The 24,853-nt window shown below is 45.3% G+C and overlaps 2 protein-coding genes across 9 annotated transcripts in view; one reads left to right on the forward strand and one right to left on the reverse strand.

The window, feature by feature from the left end:
• Nucleotides 1-24,853, forward strand: part of LOC125289319 (macrophage mannose receptor 1-like) — a 578,909-nt gene that overhangs the window by 111,064 nt on the left and 442,992 nt on the right. The window lies entirely within an intron of this gene.
• LOC125289843 (Y+L amino acid transporter 2-like) overlaps nt 1-24,853 on the reverse strand; it is a 54,305-nt gene that overhangs the window by 23,640 nt on the left and 5,812 nt on the right. For 4 of the 8 annotated variants that reach the window (XM_048236920.1, XM_048236918.1, XM_048236917.1 and 1 more), the window contains 4 exons: nt 23,341-23,507; nt 18,047-21,630; nt 17,209-17,458; nt 9,148-9,321 (listed from right to left, as the gene is read on the reverse strand). In XM_048236920.1, coding sequence (XP_048092877.1) covers nt 17,210-17,458; nt 18,047-21,630; nt 23,341-23,416 — 3,909 coding nt within the window. In that variant the 5' untranslated portion in view covers nt 23,417-23,507 and the 3' untranslated portion in view covers nt 9,148-9,321; nt 17,209. Of the gene's footprint in view, nt 1-8,637; nt 9,322-12,747; nt 12,768-12,794; nt 13,073-17,208; nt 17,459-18,046; nt 21,631-23,340; nt 23,679-24,853 lie in introns of those variants that run through there. The other 4 variants (XM_048236916.1, XM_048236922.1, XM_048236924.1 and 1 more) reach the window with 4 other exon arrangements.

Here is a 24,853-nt window from a genome sequence, read left to right on the forward strand (position 1 = left end):
ATTTATTTATGGACAACCAAGGGGGTGGGAAGGTGGGTGCTGAGGGCTGAGGCCTAGGCCTACACATTCACAGTTTGTCATTATATTTGTTGTATATCAAATAGGCAAATAGCAAAAAAGGTTATGGATAGCTTTGAATATAGCTATCCATAGATTAAACGTTATAGAAGTGAAAGTGACGTTGCAAGCAGGCTAGTTGACTTCGAGAAAAGAATATTAGGCTACAGAAAAGAATACAGGATTTTTTTTCTCTCCCGGCAAAAGACAATAGATTTGTGTTTAAAATGTAAATGCAAACTAAAGGTATAGGCTAACTATGCATATGACCATCTAGAGGAGGCTGGTGATCTGTCAAGAATGATAAAGATCGTAAGATACAGATGGTTTTATATTCTGTCATTATTACCACAAACACAAATTGACAACGAAACCATGGCGATCGTGGGTTATATCTTGCCGGCTTATTAGGCCATGCACAGCCCTGTCAGAACTCTGTGTAGCATGCATACTGGCAGTTTTCATAGACCATCACCAACTAGTTTGCACTTTGGATATATCATTGGATTGTGAAAAGCCCAATTTCGAATACTTAACTACAACAGATGAGGTAGGATGCATCTTTTGCAATTAGAATTTCGTGTTGGTGAGACCTGTTGCCTATCAGTAGACATGTCATCTCGAGTTCAACGACAGCTTAGCTAGTGCCGCCGAAATATGACACTGATATCCTTTCACTATTGGAGTTGCTCAGATAGAAACCGCTGTAACGTGGTTAGGACACTTTTGCTGTGGAGTGGAGACGCCATAAGTTAGGCTACTCAGAAATTGTTTGCCATTGTAGGTCATTGCAGCCTAATTAGCATATATTTTCAAGCCAAACATCTCTGGTGTGGTTTTGACAATCAGAAAAGCAATATACTGAAATAGTTTAAAGATGTAAAGTCAAGTGCGCTTCTATGGCTCTGGTGTGTGTGCGCGCAGTTTTTATTGATGAGTCGGAGTGGGAAGTGTTGCGCATAGTTGCAGTGGAATGTGGCTGCCCAGGGCATTATAAAACTTCTCGCTCTTAGGCCTACTCATACACCGCACTGAAATGGCGTATTTAGCTGTCTAACTTCGAATCATGCTAGGGGAGAAATCGTTGGACATCCATTATTTTGTTATTCAGCATCCCTGGTCAAAAATTTGTTCCCGCGCGCCTGTGGACAGCGTAAGGCGTTCTACATACTCGACACACCCGACCGGTAGCGCGACACCGTGACGTCAAAATGACGTAGATCTTGCTGGCGCGCCAGGATTTTAGCCAGGTAGCGCCAGGTAGCGCACCACTCACACAAAGCGGAAACAGGAAGATGGACTAGTTCGAGGGCAAGCGAGAGTTGCAGTGTTTTGTTACAGTCGTGAATTTGTAATAGTTTGCTGGATAAGTTAATAAAGTTACCAGCGAGAGTTGCAACACATGGAATTAAGAGGAAAGAATAGAAACGATTTATTTTCAAACAAAGGATATCTATTAAGGCCTGAACAAAATCTCTTTCCACTTCAGGAAATTACACAAACTCAGCCAGCTGCTAGCTAGCTAGCCAGCTAACTAAACTGTTTAAATTATTAAAATTTCCCTCGGGATGACTAAAGTATCTATCTATCTATCTATCTATCTATCTATCTATCTATCTATCTATCTATCTATCTATCTGTGCGCACACCTTGGAAACTAGATGATAATGATGGTGTAAATAGTAGCAACCAAAGTCTGAAGTACCATCACAGACGCTAGCTAATAGCAGAGCCCGTTTACATTCTCTGCTACTAGTGTTTCTTAATGCAGCTTCTTCTGCTGTATTAATCTTTTCACAACAGCGACACCTCTGTTCAGGAGAATATTGCAACTAGTGTCGTGACCACGACGCGCGAGTATAAATGGTTACGGCGCTTCTGTGACGTCACATTGTCGCGCAACAGGTCGGGTGCGTCGAGTATGTGGAACGTTTAAGGCGGAAGGTGTGCGTTGATTTTAATTATCGAATGTTCTATCGAACATATTTTTTATTGATATCGATTACATGTCTATTGCAATATATATCGCTATCGTTTTATTGCCCAGCCCTACTTAAGACCCCTCTTAAACGACCCAAAACTATCACAGGAACGGAGAGCACTGGGCAATTCATTCCACCAACATGGAACCACTGAGGAAAAGAGTCTTGAATTAGACCTAGTGTTTATGACTGGTCGACACAACAGACGCTCATCAGAAGACCACAGTAGGCGGTTGGGGATGTACGTCTTGATTATTGAATTATAATAACTAGGAGCAGATCCAGTCAGTGTCCTATAGGCCAAAGAGTAAGAGATTTTAATTGAATTCTGGCTACTATAGGGAACCATGGCGCGTTATTGCGTCCATCAAACAAGGTACTGTTGATCCGACTAATTTCGAGTTGCCCCAGCGAAGTGACAATAATCCATCTTTCTCGAAACCTGTCACACTAACAAATGTGACTGGAGTGCTCCCAGTGTGTAGTAAAATTCCTAATCACAAACAACACAACTTTCTGCTTCTTCAAACATCCAACCATGCGAAAGTTCTATGGGACCCAAAGCCCAAGGGACTACTCAGGGGGCATTTAAACATCCGAAGTGTCGCTTCTAAAACGGAGCAACTCGGAAAAACTGCTCATGGACTCAAATCTAGATTTTCTTTATTTGTCTGAATCATGGCTCACGGACTCATCACCTGACACAGCATATATTGTATCTGGTTATAATGTTTTTAGAAAAGATAGAAAGACTGGCAGAGGAGGCGGGCTGTATGTCAAAAACCACATTAACTGCAAAGAAGTTGATCTGAACTGTATGGATATGGAATGTATGGCAGTACGAATGGTCCTATCTGCCAACATGTCTTTTACTGTTATTTGTACAGACCACCTTCATCTAATTCTAAGTTTTATGAATACTTGAGAAATATTTTGAAAGAATTTGACAGAAACAAAGAACTACTTTTACTTGGTGATTTTAACATAAACTGGATGGAGAAATCAAAAAGAAAAAAGGAAACTCAGATATTACAAACCAATTTGATTTAACAAAATTAGTCCAAGGCCCCACTAGAATCACTTCATCGTCCCAAAAGCAGATTGATCTAATATTTAAACTTTTAATTTTCTGACTTAACTATCAGATCACAATTTGACACTGATTTCCAGGAAACTAACTAAGCAAAGGTTTAAGTATCAACAGGAAAGTAAAAAGGTCTTCAACATCATACCAAAACGGCTTATCAATGATTTTGAAAGCCAATTCAGACAACTTTCTTGGAGTGAGTTGCTTGCCACAGATAGAGTTGATGATGCTTCTGAGAGCTTAATGACTATGATAAGTTAAAAGTGAATTCAGTAAAAATATAATTTACTCTAGGAAAAAGCAAAACTTGCCCTGGCTCAGTGAACAAGTATGGGCTTTAATGAGGCAGAGGGACTATGCATTAAAAACTGCAGTTAGGTCTGGGTTAGCCCATGATAGAAGAACCTTTCAACAATTGCGCAACAAAGTTGTAAAAGAACTTAGAAAATCAAAAGCAAATTTTTTTTATCAACATTATAATGTTAAGGACTCCAAGGGACTCCAAGGGAAATAGCAGGCAAACTTGGAAAAACATTAATATGGTCCTTAAAAAGGATCATAATAGTAACAGAGATAAAAGGCTTGAGCTACAAGTACAGGGCACATTAACACAAGATAAAGTCAAAATCTGTCCTGAGTTTAATACTTATTTTATTGATTCTGTGCAAGATTTAGCAAAAGGATTTGGACCCAGAGAGAAGTGCATCACACCACCAAATGACAATCTCCCACTTTTTAACATATCTGAGGTCACAGAATCCTCTATAGTTAAAACCATAGGCCACCTTAACTCATTGAGTGCCTTTTCCTTCCCATGCGTTGAGTGCCAAAAACGTAATATTACGTTTTTTTAGCTTTTTAATTACGAAACTAGACACTCTAAACACACCTTATATGTGATTTTGGGAACTCTGTGATGAATGGAAATGAAATATATGATGATCGAAAACTCATGAAAACGCACAATCTGGACATTTTATCATAACTCGGTTGCTGCTTTGGGTCGAATCAGTGACGCATGCACGGCAGCTCAAAACCAGGCCATTTTCGTGGGTCTATCACTAGGTGGCAGTCTCGCTGATCACTTCCCGGAAAGTTTACACTTCATATTTCATGAAAGACGTTATATCTCCATTTCTAGAAAAAAAACAGCGATTTTGATGAAAACTAGCCACTGTTTTAGCTTCCGAAAACAGCTTAGCATTCAATGAGTTAAGAACTCAAAGGCTAAAGATGTTTTTGATTGTGATTGTGCATTTGTGAAGAAGTATAAATATATCCTCTCCACTCCAATAACACATCTGGTCAACCTGTCTTTTAATCATAGTTTTTTTCCTATGGCCTGGAAAACAGCAGCAATAACTCCTGTTTATAAGGCTGGTGATGTAACTGATGTTACCAACTACAGACCTATCAGTATACTCCCTGTCATTTCTAAAGTGAGTGAAAGGATAGTGTGTGACCTGTTGATGGACCATTTAAATCAGGGCCATTCTCCACTGCACCCTATGCAATTTGGTTTTAGAAAGAACCACTCAACTGAGACAGCAAACTGTTACTTTATTGAGCAAATTAAATCCAGCCTTGATAATGGGGGTGTTGTTGGTGCGGTTTTCCTTGATTTCAGAAAAGCTTTTGACACCGTGAATCATAATGTTCTGTTGTCAAAGTTATCTTATTTAATTTTTCCACTAAAGCTCTGACATGGATAGAGTCTTATTTAGATTCAAGGAAGCAGTGCACCAGAATTAATGATGTATGCTCTTCCTTTGCCAACAGTACCATTGGAGTCCCACAGGGATCAATTTTAGGACCAATTTTATTTAGTTTATATATTAATGACCTCCTTCTGATTTGCCCAGATGTGAATATCCAAATGTATGCAGACGATACAGCAATCTATACGCGTACCAAAAATAGAGAACAGGCTGCTTTAAAACTCACTGCAGTCCTAAATAAAGTGTCAGATTGGCTAACTAGTAGCTGTCTGACTCTCAATGTAAGTAAAACTGTTGCTATGTATTTCTCTAAAAAGGAAAATGCACAGCAACAACCTGACATTTGGTCAAAGGAGAGGTGATCAAAATTGTTGACAACTTTAAATACCTGTGCATAATCATTGATTACAATTTAAATTTCAGAAAGCATATTAAGAAGATATCTAGAAATGTTAGAGCGAGTTTGATTACTTTTAGACATATTAGACATCAATTACCCTTATATGCTGCTAAACTGTTTATGCACTCAATGATTTTCTGCCATTTGTCCTATTGTGCTACAAGCTGGTCCCAGGCAGGTGTGACCACTCTGAAACCATTGTACTCTCTATACAAACAGGCTGTGAAAGTGCTTGATAAAAAAACCAAGAAATGATCACCACTGTACTATTATAAAAAAAAAAACATAGCCTGTTAACATTTGACAGTTTTATTTGGTTCTCTGACGTACAAATTGACCCATGATCTTGCACCACCACCACTTAAGCAATGTGTGTCATTCTGTAGAGACAATGTTAGGGTATCTAGGGCTGCAATGAGAGGAGACTGTTACACTACATTCAAAAAGACCACTTTTGGCCAATCAGCATTTTCATATCAAGCAACTAGAAATTGGAACTCAATCCCACTCCAAATCAGAGACTCTAAGTTTTAAAAGTTTTAAAAAGTCTTTAAAGACATGGCTGAAGGACAATCACGCTTGTGATCATTGATCTTTGTTTTTCATTTAGTTTTTCTTCTATTCATAATGTTTATCTTGTTGTCTTTTCATGTCTGTGTTTGTTTATGTTTTTACTGTGATTGAACATCCTGCCCAGGGACTACAGGTGCAAATTAGCTATTTAGCTAACCCTGGTATAGAAGCTATTCTATGCATGGTCCCTGTCAAACAAAACCAATAAACTAAACATGTTGAAATTATGTGCCAAATTGCATTTTTTATTACAATGATAAAATTGTAGGCTACAGGCCGATGTGCGTTTTATTTGGAGACTGTTTTGCGAGACAGAGACTGAGTTTTGCTGATGATATTCTGGGGATAGGCTACAATATAGCCAATGTAGGACTTTAGCCTTAGATTTGCTGCATTGGATCAGTCTTTCTAGAACAGGCAAGAGCTTTCTAACCTCACGTCAGCAGCGCCGCATCACCCATATACATTAAAACAACCAGCGGATGGCAGACGGGTGCGGTTTTGAAAATTGGTCAAAACACTTTGGTGTGGATGGATGGCGGATGGATGATAAGTTTTGCTATGCAGTTACGCTTGAAATAATAGCCCACCCGTGCATCTCTAGTGTGTTTGCCTCTCTCTCTCTCTTGCTCAGCGGGGAGGGGGAGGCTGAGGGGTCGATCAAGCATGGATTCTAAACTCTGTGTTGGATAGGATCTACAATTAGGTGTTAATTAATATTACTACGCTAGGTCGAAGTACTTCCAAGTGCTATTGTGCCACACATTGTAGTTCTCCTGTTTATTTGCTTGGAAAATCGCCACGTTTCATGTTGTGTGACCTTACACATTTTTATCAACTACTCGTGCAACTGTATTTAAGTAGGGAAAACGTGGATGTTTTTCATTACTGCCATCTTCCTCTCTCTATGGCTATGTCTGAGCCCGCTAGCATAGCAACATGCTAACACATTCGCGCCGCGCACCAGAGCGTTTGAGTGCACGTACCGACACGGGAGAGGTATGACTCAACTCATGAAAGTTAAGATAAGAACATATATTACTACTGACATTGGGTGGCGTGTTCCTTTAAGGCATGCAGAATTCCGGTGAGAAACGCTAGAGTCATCAGGTGGGAAAGACAGGTAAAGTTGAGTGTTGTCTGCATAACAGTGATAGTCAAATCCATGGGAGCGAATGGTCTCACCTAAGGAAGTGGTGTTAATACAGAAAAGCAAGGGTCCTAATACTGATCCCTGAGGCACACCTGTGGTAAAGTCATGAGACTTTGATACCTGTCCCTGCCAAGACACGTTGAAAGAACGCCCTTTAAGGTAAAATTCAAACCAGTCAAGAGCTTTCCCAGAAATTCCAATAATATCCGTCGGAAATACTAGGAGGGGAGTAGTGTAAGAGCCGGCTAAGTTTGGAGTTCTAAATGTCCGGTTATATTGTTCAGATACACGGCCCAACCGCTTGATAGCCGCAGAACATGCAGACTTACACCTATGTCAGAAAGTAGCTATAGTCTACTTCTCAAAACATATCTCTGTAGGAAATGATGTGATAATCTATTTACAATTGTACTGATTTTATTCACATAATTGTATTATTTTATTTGTTTTCTTTAAACCTGTATGGCTTTATACTATATTGCTTTACACATGTAATTGGTTTATTTTATTTCATTTTGAAAAGATATTGCCTTTATGACTGTCTCACTTTAAGGCCCGGGGTACACACCACGCACCTGAAGCACTCCGTTCGCGGAGCTAAACAATATTTCTAGAAGACTGGTTACATTTTTAGAGTTCTGGTTATATGCATCCATTGATTACAGAGGAAGCTAATTGCTGTAGCAGATGCTATGCAAATCGAACGCTTCAGTTATGTACCCGGTGTACCCTCCCGGTCCTCTCTCTCTCTCTCTCTCTCTCTTGCTGTTCTGTCGTTAGTAATGCGGGTTGTTAATGCATATTGAGTTCAATGTTCCCATAAAGAGATGTTAAATCAAAATTCTCTTTTCTTCACGCCCTCCCTATCACTCCATCATGCATCCATCCTCTCTCTCTCTCTCTCTCTCTCTCTTTATCTCTGTCACACTCTCTCTCACTGTTTTCTCCACGACTTTTTATAATCATTTATTGTTAGGCTTTCCTCTGGCATCTCTCTTTATGGCCCTTGGGCACTTAAGAAGTGATTAGGCCATCTGCAGCCTAGCTGCAAACATCACATACCTTCATTTTATTAGGCTCTTAGTCTGCGCTGCTCTAGAACAGTGGAATGGGGAGAGTAACCAAGCCAACAGAGTGAGCAGTGTGTGGAAGACCATAGGAACAAAGAGATACCCATTATTACGTTTTCCGCTGTAAGACAATTCTGGGATACCTAAAGTAAACTTCACATTCTAGGTCTGATCACAAAAATATTGTTATATTTGGCCCACAGTATATAAATTCAAATGGTCACCATAATGAGACATGATGCACAGACAGATCACATCCTCATTGGCTGGTTCCTCAGGAGTATAGACAGGGTCTAATCTGGCTCCTGCAGTGCATATTTTGACCTCTTTTGGGTTCATTTGGGCCAGTGCTGAAGTCTATGGAGCCTACAAATGCACACGCGTGTACACACACATACAGACACAGAGACACACACAGACACACACACACACACACACACACACACACACACAAAGGGTGCACTTACAGATGCAGGCCGCAGCCAGCAGGCAGTTGAGAGCGATGCAGGTAGGGCAGATGACCAACACCATCACACACAGACCCACACGCACGCACACGCGCGCACACACACACACACACACACTGGGTGCACTTACAGATGCAGGCTGCAGCCAGCAGGCGGTTAGCAGAGTAGGGAGCAATGCATGTTGGGAAGATGGGCTGCACCATGTAGTTGGAGAAGGTGATGGCGATGACCGCCTGACTGGTGGGCTCGATGATGAGCAGCGACGTCCACAGGCGGATGAAGGCCAGGAAGCCTCCGAAGGCCTCCAGGATGTAGGCGTAGCTGGCGCCCGACTTGGTGATGGTGGTGCCCAGCTCGGCGTAGCAGAGGGCGCCAAAGACCGAGAAGATGCCGCCCAGCGCCCAGATGACCAGCGAGAGGCCGTACGAGCCGCTGTACATCAGCACGCCCACGGGCGACACGAAGATGCCCGAGCCAATCATGTTGCCCACGATCAGACAGACGCCGTTCAGCAGCGAGATCTCCTTCTTCAACTTCATGGACTCCTGCGAGTCACCTGACTTCAATGGGCCCGTGCCATTGGTCACCTCTGCCGGTGATTCCTGCGTAAGGGCGGGGCTATAAGAAGCCATGAGTCCAGGTAGAGTGGGTTGGGGATGTGGAACTGGTAACTTATTGGTCCAATTTACTGGTTATATACTAGTCCAAGGTGTTGATTGCTATTGGTCCAGATGACTATCAGTCACAAAAGAGTCCTATCACAACAGTCTCAGTCTTCAGTGGTCAGGTCCAGTGAGCATAGTTACGATGTCATCTGTGGACCAGAGGAAAGACAGAGATGCAGTTAATTAAGTGCCATTGCAATGTTACTCCACGTAATTATATTTCTGCCTAAGTACATGGAATACCTAGCCTGGGTGAACCCAGACAAATCGGTGAGTGTACCTAAATTTGCTCAACAGATCGTCCTATTAAAAACTATTTCCAAAATGGAAACCCTGGAATCAATCACAACCGCTTTAAACGATGAATGGCAGAGGATGTTGGTTAGGAGCGCTGTTGAACAGCGAAGACTCTACTGAGGGCATCAGTATTAAAGCTGCAGTTGGCAAGTCTGACAGATTGAGAGGACTTAGCCAAAATTTTAATGTTTGCAACTCTCATGCCCCTCCCCCACTACCATCGAGAACTCCCTCATTTTTTTCCCCCAAAACCGACTGATTTATGGTGTTCTGTCAGAGCATAGTGCATAGTGGTTTCAGTGAATATGATCAAACAAATCTTGCCAACTGCAGCTTTAAATGACTGTCTGAATAGCTTCTTTGGAATTGCATAAACAACTGCACTTCACTGTCATTTACAAAAAAGATACCTTTACTGTACATCAGAAAAGATTTGGTAAGAGTTTAATGTACCAAATTAAGTTTAATTACACTGATGATAATGCCCCTTGGAAATTGGAAGTGAAAGAAGGGTCCCCAGACCAAATCTTTTTTGAGAATCGGTCTAGTGTCAGCCAGGCTATGGAATACCTGGAGAAAATACTCCTCTTCCCTGTTAACCTGACAAACAAACATGGACACTGTTTATTGCCACATCCTCCAGATGGCTATATGAGAACCATTAGTGCCTTGGGTAAGTAGCTTTTCACGGTTGGCTGCATGGACACAGATAAATACCAGTCTGGATCACAAACAGATTGAACGTCATGTGGAACTACATTTTCTCTGTTTTTCTTGTGTCGCACAGTTCCGTTAAATGTCTTACAGAGGTGTCTGATTTCATTAGTCTTTATACAGCGATCAAAGAAGTGTAAAAGGCTAAGGCTAAATATATTTAGGGGTCTATATTACTGAACAGAGACACACAGACACAGACACAGACACACATGCATTTTCCCACACACAAGAAGAGAACAACTGATTCATTCACTTGCTCATTCACCCCCCACACACACTCTCACTCACACACACTGACACAAACTCACGTGCACACTCAAGCCACAAGGCGCACTCTTCTGATCAGCAAGCTGCCCTGTGCTTCACATGTTTCCCACGGAAGCAAACTTAGTCTGGTTGCAGAGCTGCATCTGGTAAAGCATGCTAATCAGCTGAAGGGACTAGCAGACACTGGATCGGATTTGACCAAGAACTGATTAGAGTCTGGTCTGACTCCGGTCTGAATGTAAACTGGATCTGGTCTGAATCTGGGTCTGGTCTCATTCTAGTCTAAATCTGAGGTGCGGTTTAATTTGGCAAACAGTGACGAACATTCAAGGTAAAATGTATTTTCTTTGAACTTTTTTTGTGTGTGTGTAAATATTCAAAATGGTTCAATTTAAACAGCGCTGAGTAATCTTGTTAATTCTTGGGTACATATCTATCATTCTCATATGTGTATGACTCAAAGGCATATCGATCCCAATGCCCACAGAGGGTATATACAGTGTTCTGCAAGAGATGCGGTCCTTTGGCTGAGACCTTAAACAGGGGTACTGACTCGCTGTGGTCATTAAAGATCCCATGGCACTTATCATGGGATCACAAAAAGTAGGGGGTTCCCCATAGTCCTGGCTAAATTCCCAACCTGGCTCATTCAACCTGGCCCCCTAATCATCCCCTCAGTGTAATTGGCTCATTCACTCTCTCACTCTCTGGTGTGTGGTGAGCATTCTGGCGCATAATGGCTGCCGTGCATCACCCAGGTGGGTGCTACACATTGAGTAAGTATAAGCAAGTATAAGTATAAGTATATATACTCTTTTGATCCCGTGAGGGAAATTTGGTCTCTGCAATTTATCCCAATCCGTAAATTAGTGAAACACACTCAGCAAACAGTGAACACACTGCTCAGTCCCTGCCTCAGTCATTACAAGCGCCTCATGCTTAATCACCCACTATGTGGATACTGTTTTAGACTTGATTTAGAGTTATTTAGTATAATTTGTATTTTAGTATATTCTTTATCTTCTACTGTCCTTATTGCTTAGTTTTGTTTTTTATATTATATACTTTTAATTACTTTTTCTTCTGTTAGTGAATGTTGTGTGTGATGTCTGTATGCTACTGAGACCTTCAATTTCCCCTTGGGGATCAATAAAGTATGTATGTATGTATGTATGTATGTATCTATCTATAGTACACATTAATCCCGACACAGTGAGCTGCCTGCTACAGCGTTGCTCGGGGAGCAGTGAGGGGTTAGGTGCCTTGCTCAAGGGCACTATAGCCACTTCCTACTGGTCGGGGTTCTAACTGGCAACCCTCCGGTTACAAGTCTGAAGCACTAACCAGTAGGCCACGGCTGCCCCAGCATTGGTGGTGATTAGTGAGGTTTCCCCTTCACTGTGAACTCTTTGAGTGCTGTGAAAAGTGCTATATAAATGTAATGTGTTGTTGTTGTTAAAATCCAAGAACACGTATCACATCAGCAAGAGATTCACTAATAAATGTTAGTCAGCATGAAGAGAAGACAGAGGAGAGTATGCCGAAAAGCTGTACTGGCCGAGTATTGCTCCCACTCACTCACTCTCACACACACACAATCTCTCTCTCTCTCTCTCTCTCTGACACACACACACACACACAATCTCTCTCTCTCTCTCTCTCTCTCACACACTGACACACACACACAGAATCAACAATAACAGTTGGAAATGTGTGTGTGTAAGTGAGAGCGAGAGAGAGGAGGGGAGAGAGAGAGAGAGATAGAGAGAGAGATGGGGGTGTCACTACTAGAGAAAAGGATGAAAGGACAGACAAACAAGGACAGAAGATGAGACAGTGAAGAACAGGCAAGGTCAATGGGAGAGATCGGGGCTGCACACGTGACTAGTGATAGCACAAAGCACTGTCATCAGAGGAGAGCAGAAGGAGTCCAAGGTCCACAATGCTGTGTGATAAGACCACATACATCATAAAAATAGCATAAAGTACCTCTAAAGGTTAAATCCTGTACACCATATGTCAAGTAGAGGGTGAGTGAATGTCACTAGTGCCAGCAGTGAATTCAACAAGTGGACAGACATTTCTAGCAGATAAATGTGGTTGTTGCTGTAGCCTAAGGTGTGACAGAAATTTGACAGTGCGATAACATAATCTGTAGGTTTTCCCTTACTGAGATCCACTTTTGGATGGTGGTAAGCACTTCCATACGACAAATTACCTAGAACTCTTCCACTGCTATAACATCGTAGGCTGTCTAAAAGAACATCAGCTATCAGTGTCCAATTGCTACTCACATTAAAGCACGGAATGCAAACAGATCCACTGATAATGGTCTTCTTACCTTTGACCGTTCAACAGGTAGCGATTATTCTATTAGTTGCAGCTGTGATTGACCGCGAATGACATTCTCATGGCACTGCACTGATTTGACCAGCCGTCATCCTCGTTGTCTTGCCACTTGCAACACACTCAAAGTGAATACCTGTTTGAATGCGCAGACACAGCCTATGTTGGCTGTTTTTAGCTATTCTTTTTCTTGTGTTAAGCCTCGAACGCCTCTTTCTCCTGGCCTACGCTGACTCCGAAGGTGTAGGCTAGGCTATGCCGTTTTAATAAGCGGAGTCGCTTCTGCTTTCTCACACGCGCGCACACCACACACACACACACACGAGGGGGAGGGCCGAAGACGCCGGAGGTGAAGACCACTTTTGCCACAGGTTTTTCTCCTTCTGTGGCTGCCGTATAGCCTTCTTCATCGCATATTTCAATAAACGCCTATAAATAGATAGCCCACAGTAAACTACTAACGCATACATACGTTTTTTGTGCTGGTCCATTTCTATTGAAGACTAACTTGTCAACTCGGAAGCTCAACTTTAAACCTTAGTAACCTATTTTGGTGTAGGCCTAGTCTAAATACGATGTGAAGGTAACTGGAAAGGCAGAAAGTCAACATTCCGACAATTTCAAACAATTTTAATAAACCGGTCGCCCAAGGCATGGTTAATTTCAAGGTTACTGCGCCCTCGTCTGCTCTGATTCTGTTACCACTTGCCACGGATGCTTTCCCACGCTCTTATTGCTCATATCGCCAAAGTCTTCTGTCTCCCCCTTGCGGTGGTAGGCCAAGCAGGTGTTTAGCCCTTTCTGTATTTCAGTTTCTGTCAATCAAAGCTGCCTTACCTATCTCGCCTCATGATGCAATTACAAAAACAAAACCGGAGGTTATGAAACAGAAGTACAATGCAGCACACCAACAGTAATATTTTGATGTCGAAAATATTGCCTTTTATTTCAATAAAGTGCAGTACTAGTGCAATGTATTGCATTCCTGCATATGAACTGCATGTCATTTCTCTCAAACAGCATTTTTGATTCTCCGAAAACTGCAGTTTTGACACTTAGCCTAGTGCAGTTATTTTTTGTAAGGGTATGGCCTATGCAGATTGATGTTTTTTCCATGACTTCTTAACTCAAGCTGTGTCTATAACATATTTTAAAACAAGAGTTGTACAAGCATAACATGCTTTTCAGTCGAGTTGAGTCAATTTAGCCTACAGTACAAAATTAACTAAATGCGAGTATTAGAAAACATTTCTGAATGGGAAAAACCTTACATGGTGAAGGATGGCAGTCAGGCAAACTAACAGGGCCTATTTAGTACAAAAAATAGTTGAGGCTCAAAAAAACACCAGTTTAAAGAAGACCATCTGTAGGCTACACTGTATTAGTTATTTGATTGAGTTTAATTCAATAGATTCAAAGCAAATAAATAATTCATGAATGATAATAATGAGTAATTCATGAATGAATAAACGAGTACTAGGATAATGATGTTATATATACAGTATATATATATATATATAATTTTATATGATATATATTTTTTACTACAGTAAGACAGTTTCAATGGAGTTACTTGCATAGAGAAAGATGTTAGGCTACTCTCAGCTAATTTTCTCACATGCAGGAGTCAGTGCCTCTGATTAAATGGAAGCCACTAAGAAGCAACCCCAAAATCCTATTAACGGGTTGATTACACAATTTACTCATGGTCCTACGACTTCGCCATTCAGAATCTGTCAAGGATGCATTGCACACCAGGTGCATCTTTCAGCACAGTCTTCAGGCCTTTTATCTGAGTTTATCTGAGTGATCTGGATCTGCCAAATCCTTATCAATTGGAACATATAAGGTACAATAAAGGCTTTTTAGTTTGCAAATTAAAGCTGCTTTGATCAAGTTTCGATGTTTAAGTTAAAAACTAGTACCCAGTGTGTTTGGTGTCTAAAATGAGCCTTAGTATCAGTTCAACAAACTTTTAACTATGGAACCCAGCTGTCTTCATCCTTAGTACCAGATCTATATTCATACACTATATTAATTAGAAACAATCAGTTACCTATATTATTAAATTGCGAAAACATATATATTTTTTCTATCTATGATTGAGAGTTTCATGTTTTGTATTTTTTGATTGAGACATGTCTGTCTCTCTGATGGTTTTAAAAAAAAGTGTGCATGTGGACAAACTTTTAACACAAGCCTTCTTCTGGTCCATTGTCTTACTCTCACTCTCTCTTGGAACCCGCACATTCCTCTCCTTGGTTACCGGTTGTCATGGTTTCCGGAGCGCAGCAGTGGGTGGATTAGAAGCCATTTTGGGGACAGCTGGCTAGGTCGCTATCGTACAGTCCCCTGTCCTGTTCAGAGACAACCAGGGGGGGAGTGGGGTGTAGTGGGGGCTGGGGGTGGCTTTGTGTGAGGATTAGAGCTTCCTGTGTGTTACACCATTACATGGGTGGGTGGGGGGGGGGGGGGGCTGAAAGAGTGAAAATGAAAGAGAAATTCAATGACTGAGTATGAAAGAGTATGAAACAGAGGGCGAGAGAGAGGGGGGATAGAGAGAGGGAGGTGAGTGAGAGATAAAGAGAGAGAGAGAGAAAGGGCCTCTACAGCTGCATGGACAATTGCATGGCTCGAGTCACATAAGCGCATAAATAAGCCTGCACACATACTCACACACACACACACACACACACACACACACACACACACACACACACACACAAACAAACTCACCACACAGACCTGTGAAAGAGAGGCGGGTGAAAGCGAACAGACTGCCTCAATAAGAGCACAATTAGTCAACAGAAAGGCTCCAAAACAAAGACAGTCCAGAGAAAGAGAAATCCCCTGGGCTAAAAACTACAGACAATGACATCACCACCACCAAGATGGCCACACAACAGAACTTCACAAATGTACCACACCCGGCATCCTCCTCCTGCTCCTCAATATATACGTAAATAAGACGTCTTGCAGAACTGACAATTCATCATAGCTTTAATCGTTTTTCACGACAACATCTACAACTTCTTTTAACAAAAAACCCCCAAAAAAACAACAAACAACAACAAAAAATAAAACAAAAACACTACCACAACTAAGTAGGGTACAGTGCGGGAACTGGAGCAGAAAGCACAGACATCATCTCTCAAGTGCTTCGTGAGAGGAAGGACAAGATTTGGAATGGCCATTCCAGTCTGGCCACGATCCCCAGTGTCTTTCTGTTGACTCCGGAAGTCGCTTTCAAGATCATAACTTGGTTAAAAACTGGCCAGTGCAATAGGCAGGACTGCTTTCAAGGCAGATGATGCAGGTGGGGCTGTAGTTTTAAAACTTTGGAACTGCATGGGACAGCCATATAGTATATTCTTCAAAACTTGTATCCCTTGCTTCTTGACAATTCCTTCACTCATACCAGAGTAGAATGGAACAGTAGTTAAAAGTAGTTAAATGCTTGGATGCTTGTTAACATCCCCTGCATTTAGAAAATTCCTCCACAGGGAGTGTGTCAAACTTGACTTGCAGTATGAAGAGGCTGTTGATGATGGCAGTGCTGCCTATTGCACATTTAGTTGATATTTTAAATCATTGGAGGAACTTTACAACCAGCACAACAGGTCTAGCCAAGAGATTTACAAGTTCACTTATGCAGGAAGAAAGCCAATTGTTTCTTGTCATTGTCTTTCTTCATCATCATCATCATCATCATATCCCTTACAACATCAGATGTAAACATTATGTATCCTCGTGGACCCTTTAAAACAACAAACACGGCAGCAGTCAAATCTATAGCAGCACAAATAGAGAGCACCATGGCAACCGAGTAAACAAACTGACAATCCCTTTTTCACCTTCATGGGGATGAGCGGGGAGGGGGTAAAATGGTCATTCAAGCTTTAGTTATCATAACAGGGAGGATACACTGGTCACGTACCTGAAGCGTTCTGTTTCGCGTTGTGTCTGCTGCAACAATTAGCTTCAACTATAATCAATGGACCTGGCTACACCAGACATGATAGAGGTGTGTTATGTTTGAACAAGTCTTCCACAACTATTTGTATGCTATGTGAATGGAGCGCTTCAGTTACAGACCCTGTGTAGCCTAGGTGTAAGGATCCTAAAACACAGACCTTATATTGTTCACGCGACTCTGTATTGAGACTCCTTGTTCATTTTCACCTCTGTAGGCCTTCCTGGTCTCAGTATCATCTCACTGTCTTCAGATAAAAGGCACTAATGTTGACAGTTTCGCTACATACCTTAAAATCCTAACGTAAACACTCTAGGGAAGATCGATTTCTAATCTACAAATAGCAAGATACATTCCCACCAAAAGAGCAGTAAAAAAAAAAAAAACATTTCCAAGAACATAACGAGTCATATTCCATTTAAGTCCATATCCTCACATCACTCTGCCTTCTCTGCAACACCGGAGGTATCCATTGGCTCGTCAGGTAAACAATTATTGGCTGATGGCTTCTCTACATCATCCTCAGCTGGCCTGCTATTGGTCGAGATTGCACTTGGGTCATCCAAAGTGTCCTTGCCAGACTTGAGGGGTCCCTTCTCCCCATGGTCACGTGAAGCACTGGGGGGAAGGCTGACCGACCCAGCAGGCCCATTGCTGACCGACCCAGCATGGACCTTCATGTGTCCCTGTGAACGCACACAGAACAGTTCTGTTAAATCATGTAATACATACAGTGGAACACAATGCAACACACGCAACGAGAGTTGAATAAATGAAAACGATTCTGGAAAGTTCCTGAATTCTATCTCTAGCTATCTGATATGTTATATGATACTTCAATTAGATATTATTTATTGATACTCTAAGATCTAATATTGCACTGTTGCTTGAATGTTATTGCCCACTTTATAGTTGCTTTTGCTAAAATAAAATTAACATATAAAGACTATTGTTTACACTTTATAGTTGCTTTTGCTAAAATATAAATAACAATAAAGACTATTGTTGTGTGCCTAAAGTTATCTGAAACTTTTGAAATTTGCTATATATATATCTATATATAATATGCCTGTATAAGATTATCTATTTGCAAATCTTTAAATGGCCTGGACCACGCTTTAATTCAGGCACAGAGCCTGAGAACTTTCAGCCCTGAGTGTCTGTAAAGACAATCAAAACGGTAATTAAAACAGCTACAGTAATTTCCTATAAAGGAATAAAGTATCAATCAATCAATCAATCAATCAATCAACAGCAGAGGCCAGACGTCTCACCTTGAGGCCACTGCGGCTGGCGTACTCTTTCCCACACTGGCTGCAGCTATAGGGCTTCTCTGGCCGCGAGGCTTTGGGCGTTTTCACCGGGGTGAGCGGCTGTGCGGTGGCCGTCCCTTCCGTCCCTTTCCCGTCGTCACTCACGTTCTCCTCGCGCCTCGCCGGCGCCTCCGCTTCCTCTCCTCTGGGCTCGGCCGCCGCCAAGGAACCTTCCGGAATCTCCTTTGCCGTCTCCTCCTTCTTCTCCTCCTCTTCCTCCTTCTTCATTGGCACATCCTCCGCCTCTACAGGGCCGTGGGTTCCATCTTGAATCGCCGCAGGAACGACAGCGTCAGGTGCTGACTCGGCTGTTTTCAGGGCGGACGTGTTCTTGTCCGGTCTGGACTCATTTGCCTCCCGGTCAGAGCTGGGGCTAGAGGGAGGGGTGAGCGTGCTGGGGGTGTCCCCGGTGGTCACCACGGCGATCTTGACCACAGTGTTCACTGCCAGAGCAGGGCTTTTAGCAAGGGACACGTTCTCTGAGTCCAAGCGGTCCGGCCGGACACACAGCGACAAAGGGGCCATGTCGTCCTCCGCGTCGTCTTGGTGGGGCGCATGCTCGTTCGACGGAACACCTCGAGAGGTAGAACTGTAGCTGCCGGCGATATCAGACGTCAGTGTGTCGCTGCTCTGGTCCTGCTGTGTTGTGGGTGGGGAGGTGATGGGTGGACCACTGAGGACCAGAGGCCGCACCACCAGAGACAAGGCGTCCTGTTCGGTCTTCTCGTCCGAGAGAGCTGGGCTGGGCTCGGGAGAGACGCTGCTCAGGTCAGAGTCGGATTTCACGCTCAGGTCGGCCGGCAACGTCTCTCTGGAAACGGATCCGTCACGTGCGGACGAGAGCAAGAGAGCCACCTTGGCGCTGCCCAGGTCGAGAGGCTGGGTCTGGACAAGGTCGTTGCCCAAGGCAACAGCGCTCAGGTTTGCTGCAGCGTCCACCTGCAGGCCCTCGGGGTTGTCCACCGCTGCGGCGGCGATGGCGGCCTCCTCCTCTTCCTCTCCCGTGGCGTTCCCGCCATCGGGCGGGATCTGCCCGCCAAGGTGCATGCGGATGTGGTGCTGGAGCACGACAGCGTTGGTGAACTTGCGCTGGCACAGCGGGCAGGAGTTCTGCGGCCGGGAGCTGGCCTGCCGCGAGTGGTGCGTGGCCACGTGGGCTCGCAGGCTGCCCTTGGTCGAGAAAGAGCGGCCGCAGAGCTTGCACGGGAACGGCCGCTCCCCGAGGTGCGTGGCCTGGTGTAGCCGCAGTGCCCGGGGGCAGCTGAGCACACGCAGGCACACGCCGCACTGGTTAGGGGACAGCACCGGTGTCAGCGAGGAGGACGGCGGGGTGGACGCGACGCTGCCGAGGTTCGGGTTTAGGCCCAGCGCGGCCATCATCTCCCGCCGGTACGCAGAGGACGAGCTCGTGGAGGTGACATCGCTGGACTGGCTGGCGGTGACCGAGATCGAGGTCGGGGTTCCACTGGAGCTGCGCCCGCCTCCTCGATCGGCGCCCCCTTGTGGCTGCTTCTCCAGCTTCTGCGCCAGCCGCTGCAGCTTGGTGGTGTCCGAGGTGGCGGAGGAAGGCGACGGAGAGGTGGACGAGGGGGACGAGGAGGCCTGGGGTTTGGGGTACGGCGAGAAGGGGAAGGCCAGCTGCCCGTGGGGGGACGGCAGCGGAGGGGGGTGCAGGAGGGCCAGGCCCGGGTGGTGGTGCGCCGCCGTGGGGAAGAGGATCTTGGGAAGGTGCGCCAGCTGCGAGTACGGCGAGCCTGAGAGCAGCGCCGAGTGCGGAGGGGTGTTCTCGTCGAAGCGCTGCTGCTTGGCGCCTTTGGAGGCGGACGACGCGGACGAGGAGGGCGAGGAGAAGTGGACGCTGGTGGTGGTTGCCGCGGCGGCCGCTGAGGACGCGCGGTTCAGCTGCAGCAGCGAGTGGGCGGTGGACAGCAGCGCCAGGTCCACGCTGGGGGGCAGCGGGAGCGAGGACGCCGCGGCGCGACCGGCCGAGCTGGACAGGAAGCCCAGCGCCATGCTCTCGGGGACGCCAAGGGCGCCTTTGATCCCGAACGGCTCCTCGGGGTCGGCGCGGCGCTTGCGGCTCCTGGAGGAGGTCCCGTTGCTGGAGCCGCCCCCGCCGGACCCCGCTGGGCTCTGCTCGGAGAGCGCCGGCGGCAGCAGCGAGAGCGAGAGCTCGGGGTTCTGCTCGCGGTGGCGCAGGAAGTGGGCCTTGAGGTTGCCGCGCGTGGTGAAGCGGCTCAGGCACACTGGACACTGGTACGGACGCTCGCCCGTGTGCGAGCGCAGGTGGATCTGCAGCGACGAGTCGCTACTCAGCACCTTCCCGCAGTAGCGGCACGCGTGCTGCTGCCGCCCGGATGATGCCACTGCCGTCGTCGTCGCCGCTGTCGTCGATGAAGAAGTCGAGGACGACCCGGAACTGGACAAGCCGGTGGACGACCCGACCACGGAGCTGAGTGGCGCGGCGGGCTCGTGGGTCAGGCCGGTTCCGGCCAGCGCTGCAGCAGAGAACCCGAAGCCGTTGGCATGGCCGAACATGGATGCGTTGGGCAGCTTCTCCAGGGGGTAGCGAGCAGGCAGGCAGTGGGAGAGGAAGAGGGGCGAGGCGGCCGAGGAGAAGAGGGAGGCCGTGGTGGTGGACAGAGCGGAGGATGAGGACGCGGTGCTGAGCGCCGGCGCTCTGTTTCCGTTGCCTGCGGAGACGCTCAGCTTGGATGCCGAGGCCTGCGACAGCAGCGACGGCATGCTGGACAGCAGAGAACTCGCCGCGGAGACCGCTGGTGCCGTCGTGTGCGGCGGGGAGGGGGACCCGCTGTCGCCGTTCGATGACGACGACCTCTGGCGACTGACCAGCGCGCCTCCTGGCCTCTGGGTGCTCTCCTGGGGAGGAGCGTTGAGACCTTCGCCGAGCCGCAGCACCTGTCGGCAAATCTCCTCGGTGATCTGCATCTGATGGATCTGCCTCTGCTGCAGGACCCTCAGCTCCTCTAGCAGCACCGCCAGCGTCGGGGGCATCTGGATTTGCCCCGGGGGCAGGACAGCGGGGGGACTGGAGGGCGCCTGCTGGACAGGGCTGGGGCTGCCCTGGTGCGGGGCCGCCCCGTGAGAGGACGAGGAGGAGGAGGAGGAAGAGGAGGTAGTGGTGGTGGCGGAGATAGCAAGCTGAGGGGACATCATGACGGCGTGGGAGTGGGGGTGGTGGGCGTGGCTCTGATGGCGGGCCGACGCGTGATTGGCTTTCGTCTGGGCCGGCGGAGAGGAGTGGGTCTGCGAGGACAGCGACGGGTGCGGGAAGTCCGGCGACAGGGACGAGTGGGTGTTGGGGAGCGCCGTGCTGTACGGGTGGGCCGTGTGGTTGGGCCAGTGGGGGGGTGAGGAGCTCTCGCTGGGCAGGGAGGGAGCGTGTAGACCCCCAGGGGACGGCCTCGGGGCCAAGGGGGGGTGGCAGTCCTGCATGGAGGGAGGGGACGCTGAGGAGGAAGGAGAGGATGATGGCGCCTCTGATCCAAGAGAGGTGGACGGGGACTTCACTCTTAACTGCTCATCTACAGAGAAACAGGCAGAACACAAAGAACAGGGTTCTGTTAACATTACCAGCAAAGTGTGAATAGTCTTTTATTGTGGCCAACAGTCTAGTAGGTTGCACAATCACATTACTCTCAGCCATCTTCAAGTTGTGTTTATTCTTTTAGACTCAATTACTTAATGACCTAATTACATCTGCAAGTAGTCTTCTGGTGAGAAACTGTTGTACTAACAGTGGTTGAGCCTCATATTAACCTCTTCCAACCCATGAAAACACCATTGTACTGTTTTCCTTCAAACCAAAACAATCAGGCTACCTTGTTGCCATGACAATACATTTCAAAGGGACACTGACCACTGCAGTGTCCTCTTCAACCAACAACAAACTCGCCTTCCATAAATTCTCCCATTCATTTCCCTACACACCCTTCCCCCTCGACCTCTCAGGGGTCATAGGTCACGGAATGCTAAGGGTTCTTGGCACTGTCCAGGAGCTGTGATTGGTCTGTTGACCTGACCTTTCTTAACTCAGGGGTCAAATTCTTTCAGAATCTTGAGTACAGAGAAAAGAAAGAGTAGGAAAAAAAGAAAGAAAGAAAGAAAGAAAGAAAGAAAGAAAGAGGGGAGAGGGGGTTGGGGAGCTTAAAACTGACTGACAAACCAACGTAGCCTCCTCCTACCTATTTCTTGCAGCTTTGAATCAGATGCCTGTACATCCCATAATAGAACTAATCTTCAAATAGTATTATCCCCTATGTTTCACCTGTTATTATTTACTATGCACTGTATTCTTGTGTTTGATGATAGAATTCAAATCGGTTAATGTTCAGTAAGAAGCTACAAACTTTTGAAATGAATTCAAATGATTTTCTGTGACAGTTGGAAGTACATGAAGCGCTGAGAAAATGGCGCAAGTTTGGAGGTGATTTTCACCCCCGGCCACTGAAACCCCCAACCGTGCAAGAGTATGCGCTGAATAGGAACATGAGGGAGAGAGAGGGAGGAGGCATTGAGAACACAGAATGGAGGAGAACAAGAGAACACGAGAGAGAGAATAAGACCGATAGGAAGAGAATAGAAAGAGAGAGATTAATCTTTACCCAACCACCCCCTCTCTCTCTCCTCCTCCTTCTCTCTCTCACCCCATCCTCCACCTTGGTGTGGGCTGAATGGGGAGAACTTCTCTAAATTCTAATGAAAGACCTCCAGCGGCTACTCAGGGGCTGACTGACTGAGTGATGGCCTTTGAGTGATGCATGTCAGCAAGGAGACTGCAGGAATCAACACACACACACACACACACACACACACACAGGGTGTAGACCTCAGCACTTCTCCCGTTTCCCACACAAGCTCAGCACACATAATTTACTCTCCACTATCTGAATCATGATCTACACGTAGAAAAAAAAAACTTCCCAAACTGTGTCCATGAGGCACCTGGTTGGCCAGCATCAAACAATTCATCTATACAATGACAATGTACTGAATGTACTGCGTGTTCTATGAATCAATTGAAATAGGGTAGGACTATTTTTGATGAATATTTAACAATAAATGCACTGAAATTATCAAAGAATAGCCAACTCATAGCTTATAGTGATGCAATTTTTTCAAATAAAAATGGCCTAGCTTAGTTTTGAACAGATGTATAAACTTCACTGCAGTTTATATATATTTTTTAAAGTACATATATGCATTGATGTCAAATAGAAGAAGTTTGTTCTCACCTTGCAGTAAGATCCGCGTGCCCCCTGGATCTGCGTTAATAAGTTGCTGCGGTCTTTTTTGTTTCCGGCGTGACATGGTTCACGAGGAGACCATCAGCCGAGGGTACACCAGTTCGCACTTTTTGAGCTTCCCTGAAGTCCTGGAATCGGCCGAAACTAAAACGGTCCTGTGTGCGGAGTATAGATCTCAACAGAGAACAACATTGGACTAGAAAAGCAAGTGGATGGGCTAAAATAATAGCGGTGAACGGCGAACGACCGTGTAGCTGCACAATGACGTCTTCTGCTACTGTGTGATTCGATCAATGTGTGTGTGGCTGTTTTTCCTCAACAAGTAGGCTAGTCTCTTTCTCAAAGTTGCCCACTTTACGCTGCGCCGTGCCCCTCCTCCCCGTGTGTGTGTGTGTGTGTGTGTGTGCTTGCCCAAAGCCACGCATGTGTATGCCGTATGCGCGCAAACACACACACACACACAAAGTCTCTCCTTGTTCTTCACTAACATTTGCATTTCAATGGCGTGGTACACCGTCTCTTTTAGTGGCATATTTTACTACCCCATCCTGCATCCCGTCGTCAAAAGGTAGCTTTTTATTTTCCCATCAATTACAACACAGCAGGGACATGACTACTTTGGGCTACAGATGAAAGGAAATTACCCTTATTTTTGGAAACATGTATTTAGATATGATAACATCAATGTGCACGTTGTTTACAAAGGGCAAAATGAAATCTAAAAAAATAACTAGCCTGTTATTATGACAAAACACTTGGCCAACTGGCACATTTCTAAATACCTAATTCAGATGTGTATTTGAGTCAATTACACTTTAAAATATTTTCCTCGGAGGTCGCTTTAAATCGATAAACTCTTCAAAAACTAAATGGAATAGTAGGCTACTTTATCATCTGTCTTTTGTTGCGTTTGTCCCTCCTATCACCAATGATAATTATTCTTTCATTCCACTACAGTTTATCACAGGAGTTACCAATCATTATGAAACATAGGTCCGATTGAACAAGCTGTCGGACCATCCCACAGGTTCGAATGGGACTGCATCTAAAAGTCGCCCTTTCTGCACAGCCTGCGTCGGTATGGGTTCGCAGAGCTCTATTTAAAAGGTAGTGAATAGAGGGAATTTCTAACAATGGCGACCTGGACACAGTTCAGTGAGCATCTCTCTCTCACTCTGAACCCCCGGATCCATTGCCTGTGCACACAATGAACTCTTTTCACGCGCCCAACACCACGAGGACACATGAGGCGGGGAAAGCCATATTTGATTAGGGGTATCACACGGAATCACACATGCACTAACGTTTTACATATGGAGTTTCGACTTGAAGTCAAGTCATTGTGTGGCATAACAATTGGCATGTCCATTACATGTGACCAACCTGGACTTGATTGTTGTATATGATTAATTTGTAATAGCCTAATGTACAGAGATATCACATATGAAAAGATATTTATATTTGTTGTTTAAAATGGAAACGAAAAATTTGGATGGAGTTG

This window comes from Alosa alosa, chromosome 24, assembly GCF_017589495.1.
Source record: "Alosa alosa isolate M-15738 ecotype Scorff River chromosome 24, AALO_Geno_1.1, whole genome shotgun sequence".
Taxonomy (NCBI): domain Eukaryota; kingdom Metazoa; phylum Chordata; class Actinopteri; order Clupeiformes; family Clupeidae; genus Alosa; species Alosa alosa.